The sequence below is a fragment of the Cnephaeus nilssonii genome (assembly GCF_951640355.1).
Source record: "Cnephaeus nilssonii genome assembly, chromosome: X".
In the NCBI taxonomy this organism is placed as follows: Eukaryota; Metazoa; Chordata; class Mammalia; order Chiroptera; family Vespertilionidae; genus Cnephaeus; species Cnephaeus nilssonii.
The window spans coordinates 122,627,906-122,643,636 of NC_137071.1; the positions used below are offsets into that span (position 1 = coordinate 122,627,906).

A 15,731-nucleotide genomic window follows, 5' to 3' on the forward strand; every position below is an offset into this window, starting at 1 on the left:
ATATGATCTCAATCTTCTTAAACTTATTAAGACTTGTTTGTGTCCCAACATATTTTCTATTCTTGAGAATGCTCCATGTTCACTTGAAAAGGATGTGCATTCTGTCACTTTGGGATGAAAAATTCTGTAAATATCTATTAAGTCTATCCGGTCTAATATGTCATATAAGGCTGATATTCCCTTGTTGAATTTCTGTTTGGATGAGTTATCCATTGTTGTAAGTGGAGTTTTAAAGTATTCTATTATTGTGTTGATGTCTATTTCCCCCTTTAGGTCTTTTAATAATTGCTTTATATATTTTGGTGCTCCCAAGTTGAGTGCATATGCATAAATAAATTTTATGTTTTCTTAATATATTGTTCCCTTTATCCTTAGAATATCCTCTTAACCTTTTTGTTTTTAAGTCTATTTTGTCTGATATAAGTGTGGCTACACCATCTTTTTTCTTTTAAAAAAAGGTGGTTTTTTTGTTAATCCTCACCTGAGGATTTATCTATCTATCGATATATATAATTTATATATTTATATATATTTATATTCATATGTATATATTAGAGAGAGTGGAAGGGAGGAGAGAGAGAGAGAGAGAGAGAGAGAGAGAGAGAGGCAAAGAGAGAGAGAAAAATTTATGTGAGAGAGACACATCGATTGGTTGCCTCCTGCACACACCTGGACCAGGGCCAGGGATCAAGCTTGCAACCAAGGTATGTACCCTTGACTGGAATTGAACCTGGGACCATACCAGCCAACTCTATATCCACTGAGCCAAACCAGCTAGGGCCCATCTTTTCTCTTACTACCATTTGCTTAGTGTGCCATCTTCCACCCTTTTAGTTTGAGCCTAAATGTGTAATAATTTCTTTAGCTCTGAAATTGGTTTTCAGAAGGCAGGCTATATTTGGATCTTGTCCATCCAGCTACTCTGGCATTTAATTAATGAGTTTAATTTATGTAAATTTAGACTGATTATTCATATGTGAGGATTTACTAGCACCATTTTATCTTTTGTTTTCTGATTACCGTGTACCTCCATTGTGTCTTAAAATTATTTTTCCTTTTTATTGAATTTATTGAGGTGACACTGGTTAACAAAATTATACAGGTTTCAGGTGTACAATTCTACAATGTATCATCTGTACATTGTATTGTGTGTTCACCACCCCAAGTAAGTCTCTTTCCATCACCATTTATCCTCCTTAGACCCTCCTCCTCCTCCCTCCACCATCCCCCGGCAATCACCACACTATTGTCTGTGTCTATGAGTTTTCTCTCTCTAATCCATGTGTTTGGTGTTTTCTATGATCTTTTTCTCTGTTTCCTCTTTTTTTATGTTTTATGTCTCAGATCTGGATTTTGCTTTTGTGGTTACCATGAGGTTTGTAATAAAAAATTTTAGATAAAATAATTCTTTTTTTTCCTGAGAGTATCTTATCTTCATTTACTTACTTAATTTCCATTCTTTCCCCCTTTCCTTTTATGTTTTTATTATAAAAAAATCATCCCTGGCCCAGCTGTGGTGGCTCAATAGTTGAGTGTTGACCTATGAACCAGGAGGTCATGGTTTGATTCCTGGTCAGGGCACATGCCCAGATTGCAGGCTCCATCCCCAGTGTGGGTCGTGAAGGAGGCAGTCGGTCAATTATTCTCTCTCATCATTGCTGTTTCTATCTCTCCCTCTCCCTTCCTCTCTGAAACAAATAAAATGTATTTTTTTAAAAAATTATCCCTTTTTATGTTGTGCATTCATTACCAAATTGAAGTAGCTATAGGTATTTTTATTTTTTCTTTAACCTTTATTGTATAATTAAGTGTTTACATGCCATTCTTTTCTGCTCCTGCCTGTTTGTCATCTTACTCAAAGTTTTGTGTGTCTTGCTTTTTTTTTTTTTTTTTTCAGGTAGAACAGCTCCTTTCAACATTTCTTATAATGCAGGCCCTGTGGTGGTTAATGTCCTCAGCTTCTACTTGTCTGCAAAAGCCTTTATGTATCCTTTATATCTAAAGGATAACTTTGCTGTATATATTAATTTTGGTTGGTATTTCCTCTATTTAAATATTTTGAATGTATCATTTAACTCTCTCCTGGTCCATTGGGTTTCTGCTGAGAAATCTGATGATTACCTAATGGGTGTGTGTGTGTGTGTGTGTGTGTGTGTGTGTGTGTGTGTTACTGTCTTTGTTCCCTGACTGCCTTGATAATTCTTTTTTATCATTAACTTTTGACAGTTTTAATAGAATGTGTCTTGGAGAAGGTCTTTTGTGTTGAGAAAATTAGGTGTTTTTTTAGCTCCTTGTACTTGAATGTGCAGTTCCTTCCTCAGGTTCAGAAAGTTCTCATTAACTATTTCTTTGACTAGATTCTGTTCCCTTCTCCTTCTCTTCTCCTTTTGGGATACCAATCATCCTTATATTGCCCTTTCTAAAGAAATCAGCTAGTTATTGTATAGTTCATTAATTTTTTTAAAAATTAGTTCTCTTTCCCCTCCACCTGAGTCATTTTTAGATTTTTATCTTCCAGCATGCTAATTCTCTCTTTCATATGGTCTGTTCTAGTTCCAATACATCCTTAATCTTATTTACTGAGTTCTTCAGCTCCAAGATTTTTGGGTATTTTTCAGAGTTTCAATCTCTTGGTAACATATTCCTTCTGTTTATTATTTTTATTCTCAATCCCATTGAACTGCTTTTCTGAGTTTTCTTCGATCTCATTGAGTTTTTTTCATGACTGCTATTTGGAATCCTCTAGATCACAATCCATGTGTTTGAGTTTGGTTTCTGGAGAATTGTCATTTTCTTTCTGCGTTACCATGTTGCCTTAGTTTTTCACGGTGCCTGATGGGTTGTTTCTCTGTTGGCACATTTGAAGCAGTGAACACTTTTTTATTTAGGTACCATTATGATTTTAGCAATTCATCAGGTTGGAAATTAGAGGTCTTTCTCTACATCTTCCAGTAGATGGTGCTGTAGTGCAAGTTTTTGTTTTCTCTTACCTGCACCTCCAATGTCCCACTGCCGGGTGGGGGTGCTCTCTGTGGTCCTGGGAGTCAACCTGTGGGTAATTAGGGCGATGGGTCTCCTGGTTGTTGGAGCATCATCACCATGGTGAGGGGATGTGGCAGGTGGGAGGAGCCAGGTTTGCAAGCCTGTGCTGCTGCCTGGTTCCTTATGGCTGCTGACACCATGGCAAATCTTAGACTTATTTCTGCTGCTAGGGGGCTCCGCCATCATTGGGGGAGGGAGCCAGATTCTCTGGCACTGACTCTGCTGCTGCCCATCTTACCCTTCATGGTGAAGTGGTGTTGGGTATCCCCTAACACTACCGTGGTCACTGGGATCATGGCAACAGTCACGGTGTTTGAGAAACCATGTCTGTGGACATTGTCCCTATTCCTCCCCCCAACTCCATCCTTCTCCCATGCATTCCAGTATGCTCAACTTCAGATGCACCAATGCGTGGATCTCTCAGGGATCCTAGTGTGTTGAACAGAGAAACGTTTGTTGAATTATAGATGTCTGACAAGCTGTAGACTTATGCGGAAATACTATGAGGATGTCACACTTTGCCATGATGCTGATGTCACACCCATCCAGGTTTCTTTTTGTTAACATTTGCATGCTATGCCTTTCTCGTCTCTTTACTTTTAATCCACACACGTTTATATTCTAGTTGGGTTTATTGAAGATACCATATAGTTGAGTCGTAATTTTTTAAAAAATATATTTTATTGATTTTTTACAGAGAGGAAGGGAGAGGGATAGAGAGTGAGAAACATCGATGGGTGAGAAACATCGATTAGCCGCCTCCTGCACACCCCCTACTGAAGATGTGCCCGCAACCAAGGTACATGCCCTTGACCGGAATCGAACCTGGGACCTTTCAGTCCGCAGGCCGACGCTCTATCCACTGAGCCAAACCGGTTTTGGCGAGTCGTAATTTTTAACGCAATCTGACAAGTTCTTTCTACTGGTGAATTTAGTCTACTCATATTAAAGGTTACTAATATAATTGGATAAACATCTATCATATTTGTAGCTGTTTTATTTTTATTGTAGGTCTGCTGTGTTATTTTCCCTCTTTTCTTGCCTTCTCTGGTTTTAATTGGGCAATTTATATGATTCCATTTTATCTCCTCCATTGACATAATTTATGCATCTTTTCTTAAACTACTTCAGTCATTATCTTGAGTTTCCAATAAGTAGTCTGTTTATTTTCCAGTAATATTATACCACTTCTTGTGTAATGTAAGAATTGTATCCGTTTTTTTGTGCCATTGTTCTCCTACATTTCATTTTGCATATGTTATAAACAGCCCATATATTGCTACCATTAATGCTTTAAACAAAGAGTTATTTTTTAATACCCTTAAAATGAGAGAAATAAGTTGTATTTTACATTCTTTTATATCATATACAAAGTTGTTCATTTCTTTGTGTATATCCAAGTTTCTTTTTTTAAAAAAATATATTTTATTGATTTTTTTACAGAGAGGGAGAGAGAGGAATAGAGAGTTAGAAACATCGATGAGAGAGAAACATCGATCAGCTGCCTCTTGCACACCCCCTACTGGGGATGTGCCCGCAACCAAGGTACATGCCCTTGACCGGAATCAAACCTGGGACCTTTCAGTCCACAGGCCGATGCTCTATCCACTGAGCTAAACCAGTTTCAGCTATATCCAAGTTTCTAAACTCTATTGTATTTCTTCTGAAAGAACTTCTTTTAACATATCTGGCAGGGTAGGTATGCTGACAATTCTTTCAGTTTTTGTTCATCTAATAAGTATTTCTTCTTTATTTTTCTAGGGATATTTTCAATTGGTATAGAATTATGGGTTAAATTGTTTAATAATTTAAAAATGTGACTCCATTGTCTCCTTGCTTAGATGGAAATTCCATGAAAAACACATGAGAATAGCTAGATTAGTTTTATAAATAGTTTGCAAACATCAACAAAACCCCCTCACTTTCTAAAAAGTGTTTTGCAATTTCTCTAATTTTACTTGTTGCAAAGGTAGAAGTTTTGTGATAAAAGGAAATCATTCTATTTAGCACCCTTTCTTTCTTACTGCACTCTTGCAAAATACCAGTCAGTTGTTAGGATTAAAACCATTTCATAGGACATGTTCATATCACATATCACTGCCCCAGAGAGCTCCTGGGCATCTTAGGAGATCCACTCACAGAGCCAGCTGGTTACTTAGCTAAGCTCCTAATTGTGATGTCAGGCAATGTCTTTGTCTTCATCTCTGTAGGCCTGCAACTCACAAGAGTCAATGACCCTGATAGACTTGGTAGTAGTTCTTTTTCTGTCAGATATGCATTCAGGAGTTAGTGGGGTTTTGGATAGTTTGATTCTAGTCTTTGGCTTGAAGCAATAAGCCTGGATTTTGTGATTCATGTTACTCAGAGTAATTTTGGAATGTTATACTCCGCAGGAGCTCATCTTCTTGCTATCAGTATTTGATTCCAGTCTACAAAGCCTGCCAATTCAACACAGACAATTTTTTTTTTGTCTTGGCCGTTCATTTTTTATTTTACCTGTTAATATTTTTTCCATCATTGCCATGTGTTTGGAGTGGCAGGCTTTCCATAGTATGAACTCACTGTACCATCTCGAATGGGAGGTCAATCAATGTAAATCTTTCCCATGTGGATTTTACTCTTCCCTAATCCTGTAAATTTGTTTTTTTTAAATATATTTTTTTATTGATTTCAGAGAGGAAGGGAGAGGGATAGAGGGATAGAAACATAAATGATGAGAGAATCATTGATTGGCTGCCTCCGTACGCCCTCCACTGGGGATTGAACCTGCAACCTGAGCATGTGCCTTTGACTGGAATCGAACCCAGGACTCTTCAGTCCACAGGCCAATACTCTACCCACTGAGACAAACTGGCTAGGGCCATAATTCCCTAAATTTGGTTTGCAAAATATGACTGCATGCTTTCTTGATGATTCAGGCTTATTGTTATGACTTCATTTTTGTGCCAGGCTAGGAAGCAGTATAAAGTCTTAGCTTGATTAATAGAATTCAAGCTTTCTTTCTGGACAAAAATAATCAGGCATCTTTTATGATTGTGATAAATCATCTTAACACATTGTGCACCAGTAGTTTTATTGCTAGCTTTACCCAGTGGCCAGATAAGTTTCTATTGAACAAGTACAAAAAACTTTTTACAAAGTATCATACTTTAAAAATATATTGGCGAGGTGCACTGCGGGACACAGGGCTATGGTGGGTGTCTCTGGCCACTCCCTGTCCCACTGCCCCAGAAATAAAATCTTGAAAACCAGGAGCAGAAAGCTAAGAGAGCTACTGGGATTCTCCCAACCCTTCTCCTTATTCTCACACATGGAAATTCTTTCATGGAAAGCCAGTCTTAAATATTTCTGCTCATTGGAGAGGAAAAAATGGCGGTAGAATAGATGGATGTGTCCTGAGCCTTGTCCGGGAGCAGATAGAATGAGCAGCTGAAACAAACAACATCCACCTTGAATTGGCAAAGGAGACTCAGCTGGTGAGACAATTTTCAGCCAGGCAGGGCAGAGGACCCCTGGAGAAAGCCCAGGGCACTGCGACCACGTGAGCAGCAGAAACGTGGGCAGCCTGCTCCTATCCGAGGAGCAGCAGCCCTGTGAGCAGCCCGCCCCAGGCTGAAGAGCAGCAGGCTCACATGGCCTGCCCCTGTCCAAGGAGCAGCAGCTGTGTAAATGGCCCGCACCCCGTCCAAGGAACAGCAAACACACGAGCAGCCCGCCCCCGTCTGAGGAGCAGAAGCCACAGAGCAGCCTGTACACGACTGAGGAGCGGCAGCCCCACACAGCCCGCCCCCATCTGAGCAGCAGCAGCTGCGCGCAGACTGCACCCTGCACCCATCCGAGGAGCAACAGCTGTGTGAGTAGCCTGCCCCTGTACACGGAGCAGCAGCTCCGCGAGCAGCCTACCCCCATTCGAGGAACAGAAGCTGCCTGAGAAGCCTGCCCCGGTCCAAGGAGCAGCAGCCACATGAGCAGACCACCCACGTCTGAGGAGTGGCATCCCTGCACAGCCTGCACCTGTCCAATGAGCAGCAACCAGGTGAGAGGCCTACCCCCGTCTGAGGAGCAGCAGCCACGCGAGCAGCCTGCCTCCATACTAGGGGCAGCAGCCCTGCAAGCAACCTGCCCCTGTCCAAGGAGCAGCGGCATCACAAGCAGCCCGCCCCATATGAAGAGCAGCAGCCACACGCAGCCAGCCCCCATCCAAGGAGCATTATCCATGTGAGCAGTCCACCACTGTCCGAGGAGCAGCAGCTGCATGCAGCCTGCCCCTGTCTGAGGAGCAGCAGCTGTGTGAGCAGCCTCCCCCCACTAGCCAGAGGAGCCACCACTGCTGCATACAGCACCCACCAGATGAGCCGCTGCCAACTGAGGTGCAGCCACTGCCGCGACTGCCCAGGGAGCAACCCCAGCCCGATGAGCCACAGCCACCCAAGGAGCAGCCACTGCATGACTCAACATCTAGATCCATCAGTGAGATCAAAAATGGGTAGACAAAGAAACCCCCAAAGGAAAGAAAAGGAGGAATTGCCAGAAAAGCAGCTAAGTGAAACAGAGGCATGCAATATGTCAGAAAAAGAATTCAGAATAAGGGTCATAGAGTTCATAAACTGGATGGAAGAAAAAATCAAGACCTTATATAAGAATCAAGAAGAAATGAATGAAAAAAAATCAACAACTTATGTAAGAATCAAGAAGAAATGAAGAGTGGTATAGCTGCAATAGAAAACACCATGGAAAGTTTCAACAGTAGACTAGGAGAAGCGGAGGACTGAATTAGCGAATTAGAAGATAGGGAAGGAAAACACACCCAAACTGAACTGCAATTGGAGAAAAAAATCAAAAGACAAGAAGAGAGCCTAAGGGAGCTATGGGACAACATGAAATGAAGCAACATACAAATAATAGGGGTGCCAGAACAACAGGAAGAGGAACAAGGGTTAGAAAACCTATTTGAAGAAATAATGTCATAAAACTTCCCTGAGGTGGGGAAGAACAAAGTCCCACAAGCACAGAGAGTCCCAAACAAGATGAACCTGAAAAAACACACACCAAGACACATCATAATTAAGATGGCAAATGTTCAGGACAAAGAATATTAAAGGCTGACTGCAAGAGAGAGACAAAAAGTTACGTACAAGGGATCTCCCATTAGATTATAAAATGATTTCTCAACAGAAACACATCAGGCCAGAAAAGAATGGAAGGAAATTTACAAAGTGATGCAAAGCAAAGGACTGAATCCAAGAATACTCTATCCAGCAAGGTTGTCATTCAAAATTGAAAGGGAAATAAGGAGCTTCACAGACAAAAAAAAGGCTAAGGGAGTTTATCACTAACCAAGCCAGCAATGCAAGAAATGCTAAAGGGACTGGTGTAAAAATAAGAAATAAAAAGGGATGAAGGAGCACAGGCACAAAAAATAAAAATGGCTACAAACAAGTACCTATCAATGGTACATTTATAAATGGACTAAATGCTCCAATCAAAAGATATTGAGTGGCTGAATGGATAAAAAAACATGACCCATATATATGCTGTCTACAAGAGACCCACCTCAGAACAAGGGACTCACACAGACTGAAAGTGAAGGGATGGAAAAATATCTTTCAGGCAAATGGAAATGAAAAAAAAGCTGGGGTAGCAATACTTATATCTGACAAAATAGACCTCAAAGTGAAGGCCATAACAAGAGATAAAGAAGGCCACTTCATAATACCAGATGGATCGATACAGCAGGAGGATATAACCCTGATAAACATATATGCAAGAGCACCCAAATACATAAAAAAACTCCTGGAAGATATCAAGAGAGAGACTGACAACAATACAATCATAGTAGGGGAATTTAATACACTACTGACATCACTGGATAAATCCTCTAGACAAAAAATCAGCAAAGAAACAGCAATCCTAAATGACTCACTAGATCAGATGGACTTAATTGACATCTTCAGAACATCTCACCCCAAAGCCACGGAATATACGTTCTTCTCAAGTGCACATGGGTCATTTTCAAAAATAGACCATATATTGGGTCACAAGCAAAGTCTCCCCAAATTCAAGAAGATTGAAATCATATAAAGCATCTTCTCAGACCACAATGGCAGAATACTAGAAATAAACTACAATAAAAACAATCCAAAAAATCCAAACACTTGGAAGCTGAATAGCATGCTGTTAAACAATGATTGGGTTACCAAAGAGATCAAAGAAGAAATTAAAACCATCCTGGAAACTAATGACAATAAAAACACAATAATCCAAAATCTATGGGATACAATTAAAGCAGTCCTGAGAGGGAAGTTTATAGTTCTACAGGCCTACCTCAAAAAAGAAAAGAAAAAATGGTAGTAAATCATCTAACTCTACAACTTAAAGAATTAGAAAGAGAGCAACAAGAAAAGCTCAGAGTGAACAAAAGGAAGGAGATAATAAAGATGAGAGCAGAAATAAATGACATAGAGACCAAAAAAAAAAAAAAACAATACAAAAGATCAATGAAACCAAGAGCTGGTTCTTTAAAAGGATAAACAAGATTGATGAACCTCTAGCCAGGCTCACCAAGAAGCAAAGAGAGAGGACCCAAATAAACAAAATCAGAAATGAAAGAGGCAAAATAAAAACAGACCCCACAGAAATACAAAGGATTGTTAAAAAATACCATGAACAACTCTATTCCAACAAACTAGACAACCTAGAGGAAATTGACATATTCCTAGAAAAATACAACCTTCCAAAACTCAATCAGGAAGAATCTAAAAATCTCAATAGGCTGATAACTATGGAAGAAATTGAAGCAGTCATCAAAAAGCTTCCAGCAAACAAAAGCCTGGGGCCAGACAGCTTCACAGGGGAGTTTTACCAAACATTCAAGGAACAACTAAAACCTGTCCTCCTCAAACTATTCCAAAAAATTCAAGAGGAAAGAACACTTCCAAGCTCATTCTATGAAGCCAGCATTACCCTAATACCCAAACCAGATAAAGACAACACAATGAAAGAGAATTACAGGCCAATGTCCCTCATGAACATAGGTGCCAAAATCCTCAACAAAATTCTAGCAAATCATATCTAGCAGTACATCAGAAAGATCATACACCATGACCAAGTAGGATTTATCCCGGGGATGCAAGCATGGTATAATATCCACAAATCAATAAACATGATACATCACATAAATAAATTGAGAGATAAAAATCACATAGTAATATCAATTGATGCAGAAAAAGCATTTGACAAAATCCAATACTCTTTCTTGATAAAAACTCTCAGCAAGTGGGATTCGAAGGATCATACCCCAACATAATAAAAGCCATATATGACAAACCCACAGCCAACATCATACTCAATGGGTAAAAACTAAAACCATTTCCCCTAAGAACAGGAGCAAGACAGAGATGCCCAATCTCACCACTCCTGTTTGACATAGTACTGGATGTACTAGCCATTGCAATCAGTCAAGAAGAAGAAATAAAAGGTATCCAAATTGGAAAAGAAGAAGTAAAACTGTCCTTATTCGCAGATGACATGATACTGTACATAGAAAACCCTAAAGATTTAAAAAATTATTAGACTTAATGGATTCGGCAATGTAGGAGGATACAAAACACCAAGAAATCTATGGCATTTCTAGACACCAATAGTGAACTTACAGAAAGAGAGACTAAAAAAGCAATCCCATTTACCATCACACCAAAAAAACTAAGATACCTAGGAATAAACTTAACTAAGGAGGTAAAAGACCTGTACTCGGAAAACTACAGGACACTGAAAAAAGAGATAGAGGAAGGAATAAACAGATGGAAGAACATAACGTGTTCATGGATTGGTAGAATCAACATTATTAAAATATTCATACTACCCAAAGCAATCTATAGATTCAATGCACTCCCCATTAAAATACCAATGGCATATTTCACATCAATAGAATAGAATAGAGAACCCAGAAATCGACCCAAACCACTATGCTCAATTAATATTTGACAAAGGAGGCATACAATGGAGTCAAGACAGTATCTCCAATAAATGGTGCTGGGAAAGTTGGACAGATACATGCAAAAAAATTAAACTAGACCACCAACTTACACCACACACAAAAATAAATTCAAAATGGATAAAGGACTTAAACATAAGACAGGAAACCATAAAATTACTAGAGGAATCAAAAGGCAGCAAAATCTCAGACATATGCCGAAGCAATTTCTTCACTGATACCACTCCTAAGGCAATGGAAACTAAAGAGAAAGATAAACAAATGGGGCTACATCAAAATAAAAAGCTTTTACACAGCAAAAGAAACCATCAACAGAACAACAAGAAAGCCCACTTCATGGGAGAACATATTTGCAAATGTTATCTCCGATAAGGGTTTAATCTCCAACATTTATAAGGAACTCATTCAACTTAACAAAAGGAAGATAAACAACCCAATCAAAAAATAGACAATAGACCTAAATAGTTACTTTTCCAAAGAAGACATAAGGAAGGCCAAGAGACATATGAAAACATGCTCAAAGTCACTAATCATCCGAGAGATACAAATCAAAACGACAATGTGGTACCGTCTCACACCTGTCAGAGTGGCTATCATCAACAAATCAATAAACAACAAATGCTGGCGAGGATGCGGAGAAAAAGGAACCCTCGTGCACTGCTGGTGGGAATGCAGACTGGTGCAGCCACTGTCGAGAACAGTATGGCGTTTACTCAAAAAAACTGAAAATGGAACTCCCATTTGACCCAGTGATTCCACTTCTAGGAATATATCCCAAGAAACTAGAAACACGAATCAGAAAGGATATATGCACCCCTATGTTCATAGCAGCACAATTTACCATAGCTAAGATCTGGAAACAGCCTAAGTGCCCATCAGCAGATGAGTGGATTAGAAAACTATGGTACATCTACACAATGGAATACTACGCTGCGGTAAAAAGAAGGAATTCTTACCATTTGCAACAGCATGGATGGAACTGGAGAACATTATGCTAAGCGAAATAAGCCAGTCAGAGAAAGATAAGTAATCACATGATCTCACTCATTTGTGGATTATAATGAACAACATAAACTGATGAACAAAAACAGATCCAGAGACTGAGAAGCATAAATCAGACCATCAAACCTCAGAGGGAAGGTAGGGGAGGGTGGAGGTAAGGGGGAGAGATCAACAGAAGGACTTGTATGCATGCATATAAGCCTAACCAATGGACACAGACACCAAGGGGTGAGGCATGAGTGGGGGGGATGAGGGGGGCAATGGGGGGGATAAGGACACATATGTAATACCTTCATCAATAAAGAAAAAAGATATTAGCTTGTAAGAACATGTAATAAATAACTTCAAAATGCAATGGGTATTTAATTTTAAGACGTGCCTTTAACATGTATATAAAACAGTGTGTAATATGAAAATACAAGAATGCTCAGGATCCGCCCGCAATGTGTTAACTCATGTTGGTGAATATCATATTGATTTATAGTGGTGTACTAACTTTCTGTCTGTGTGGGTAGATAAGCATGGTAATTTATCCTGTGCACAAATGAAGACCACAGGGTCAATGCTATTCAAACCTGTGAAGTCAGTGAAGGTTTTTCTTTGTTAGCCCCATCTTTCTTCATGATCTACATTTTGTCCCATCGATGGTGGCCATTTTTCCAGTTCAGGCACTAAGTATCTTCTCACCTTCTGCTTACCAGCTCCCTCTCTGATGCCTTGACTGAAGCAGGATAGTGTCCTAAGAAGAGCATGGGCTTGGCCTGATCTTGGTTTTAATTCCATCTCTGTTTCTTACCAGCCTGGTGAATTTTGGGAAACCACTCTCCCTCGTTGAGCCTCTGATTCTTCATCTACAAAATGGGTCTAATAAATGCCATCTATCAGATAAAGCTGTGATGAAGAATGAAACAAGGTCATGTGTATAAAACGTCTACCACAGTGAGCATCACATAAACATTCAGCACTTAGTAGTTATCACTGTCACCAATATCATTATTTGAACGAATAGGACGGACCAGGGCTAGCCTCTGTCTGATAGGAGTCAGCATTATATTTAACGTAGAAAGAGTAAAGTTATGAGGGTCAGAATTGGAAAAGTGTGTGGAAACGCTGAGTAGACAGGTTATGCAGTGGAGACATATTGGCAAGGCATCTGAACTTCAAGCATGGCCTGAGAGTTTATGGTTAGGAAGTTGGTTTGGAGTACATGGTCTTGGGGCTGAGAGCTGAAAGGGCAAAAAAGTCACAGAATGGATCAAAGAGCCCAATGAGACCATCTGAGTCTGGAGTATCTTAGGGAGAGTGGCTTGATTAAAAAAAAAGTGCACAAGGTGAATGAGGCAGGCAAGCAGACCTCCATGCCCACCATGAGGTATAGTTGAGGTGGAACACATACGTCCACATATAACTTGATCAAGTCCCCTAAATCTACTGAAATTACTAGAAAATTATATTTGACAAGATTGAAAAAGCAGGAAAGGAGATAGAGGAGTAGTAATTAACTGAGCAGACCCCAGAAGGCCACAAACTGGGAATCCTAAGCCCTAAGTAGGAAAAGCCCCAAACCATCCTGATTTACTACTGTTCCTCTGCCCCCCCCCCCCCCCCCCCGAAGAATCTTCAAAGGCTGCAAAGGGTAACTCTGAAAGTAGAGGTGAAGGGGGTGGGCACCAAAACAATGAGGGTGAAAACTGTTTAAGAACTAGAAGAATTTTCAACCCCCCTCCTGCACTATAAAACAGATAAATTGTATGACATCCAAATGCAAAGCGTTTGTGCATCAAAGGACTCTATGTAGAAAGTGAAAGGACAACTTCCAGAATGGGAGAGACATTTGCAAATCATATATCTGATAAGGGCCTACTTTCCAGAACGCATCAAGAATCTTAAAACTCAGCAACAGAAAGACAAGCAGCCCAGTTGTGGGAAATGGGCAAAGGAGTTGAAAGTACACCTGCTTTGCAGGAAGCAGATGTATGAATGGGAAAGGGTGCTCAACATCACTAGCCATTAGGGAAATGCAAATCAACACCATGAGATACCACTTCGCACCCACTGGGATGGCGATTAGAAGCAAAACAAGAGGAAAATAAGTTTTGATGAGGATATGGAGAAATTGGGGCCCTCAGACACTGTTGTCGGGAGTGTACAATGGAACCATCACTATGCAAATCAGTGGGGCGGTTCCTCAGTAAGTTAAACATAGAATTACCATATGGCCTGGCAACTCCACTCCTAGATACACACCCAGAAGAACTGAAAACAGGTGTTCAAACAGAACCCTGTGCAGGAATGTTCACCGCTGTGCTATTCACAACTGCCAGGAGGTGGAAATTACCCAAGCACCCATCACCTGAGGAACCGATGCACAACATGTAGTCCACCCATACAATGGAATATTATTCAGCCATGAAAAGGGAATGAAGTGCAGATCCATGCTACCACCTGGGTGAACCATAATGAGACCATTATGTTAAGTGAAAGTAGGCAGACACAAAAGCCACCTGTTTATTCTATGATTACATCTCTAGAAATTTCCAGAATAGGCGAGCCTCTATGGACAGGAAGCAGGTTCATGGTTGCCCGGGGTCTAGGGGAGGAAGAAGGCAGTGGGAAGTGACTGCCTGACTGGGTACAGGGGTTTCTTTTGGGGGAGGTTCCAACGTTTTGGAAGTAGATAGTTGTGTTGGCTGTCCAACACCACCAGTTATGCCTGGTGCCACTGCATTGTTTTTTTTCTGTACAAGATTCCTGTCCAGTAGACAGAGTTCCCTCAAAGAGAAGGTCCCATGGTCAAGGGTGCATAGGGAGCTGCTAGCATCCCTTCTTTGCAGGCCCAGGCCCAGGCCCAGGCCCACCAGGGCCAATGGGAAAGCAGTGACCTCATGGAACTTATAGGTTATAGGGCCTGTACCTGGACCAATGAGGGGCCAGACAGGGGTCGCTAGGATACAACGCAGGAGCCTCCGTACCGGCCGTTTTGAGCGGTTGAGACCAACGGGCACCTACCTGACCGCACTGAACCGCACCGCACTGAACCGCACCGCACTGAACCGCACCGCACAGCACACTGCAGATCTAGGCGGGTCGGAGACAGCGCCATCCAGCGCCCATCATGTCTGGGCAAAGGAGCCGTGGAGGGTCTTCTGATCACCAGAGGCGGACCCGCAACCGCAGCCGCACCACCAGAGCAGACTTGACCTTCTCTGTGAGCCACCTGGAGCGCCTCCTGCTGGACGGCCACTACACCCAGCGTCTCAGCCCCAACGCCCCCGTGTACCTGGCGGCCATCATCCAGTACCTGACGGCCACCGTCCTGGAGCTGGCGGGCAACGAGGCCCAGAAAATCGGCTGCAGGCGCATCACCCCCGAGCTGCTGGACATGGCGATCCACAACAACGCCCTGCTCAGCGGCTTCTTCGAGAACACCACCATATCCCTAGCTGCCCCGGGCAGGCAGTAGCTTCCCAACATGACCCGGGGTCCCGGGCCTCCACCCCTCCCAGCCCAGGCGGCCTGGCGCCTTGGGCAGAGTTATTGAAAATAAAGTGTTGACGGAAACCCATGTGCCTGCTTCAGTCACTTTGGGGGGGGGGTGGCTGGAGGGAGGGGGCTGGTGGTGGTGTGTCCTGGAGCGGGGGTGGAGTTGGGGATGACAAGAGGAGCAGCCCCTCATGGTGACAGTGCCCGGGTG

At 41.5% G+C, this 15,731-nt stretch overlaps 1 protein-coding gene across 1 annotated transcript; it reads left to right on the forward strand.

Moving 5' to 3' along the window:
- Positions 1–15,152: 15,152 nt before the first annotated feature.
- On the forward strand, positions 15,153–15,500 carry LOC307095444 (histone H2A-Bbd type 2/3-like; the record flags this gene model as incomplete). Its single annotated transcript, XM_079764639.1, has 1 exon — positions 15,153–15,500. One exon carries the CDS (start codon positions 15,153–15,155, stop codon positions 15,498–15,500), a length of 348 nt encoding a protein of 115 aa, XP_079620765.1.
- Between the last annotated feature and the right edge of the window lie 231 nt (positions 15,501–15,731).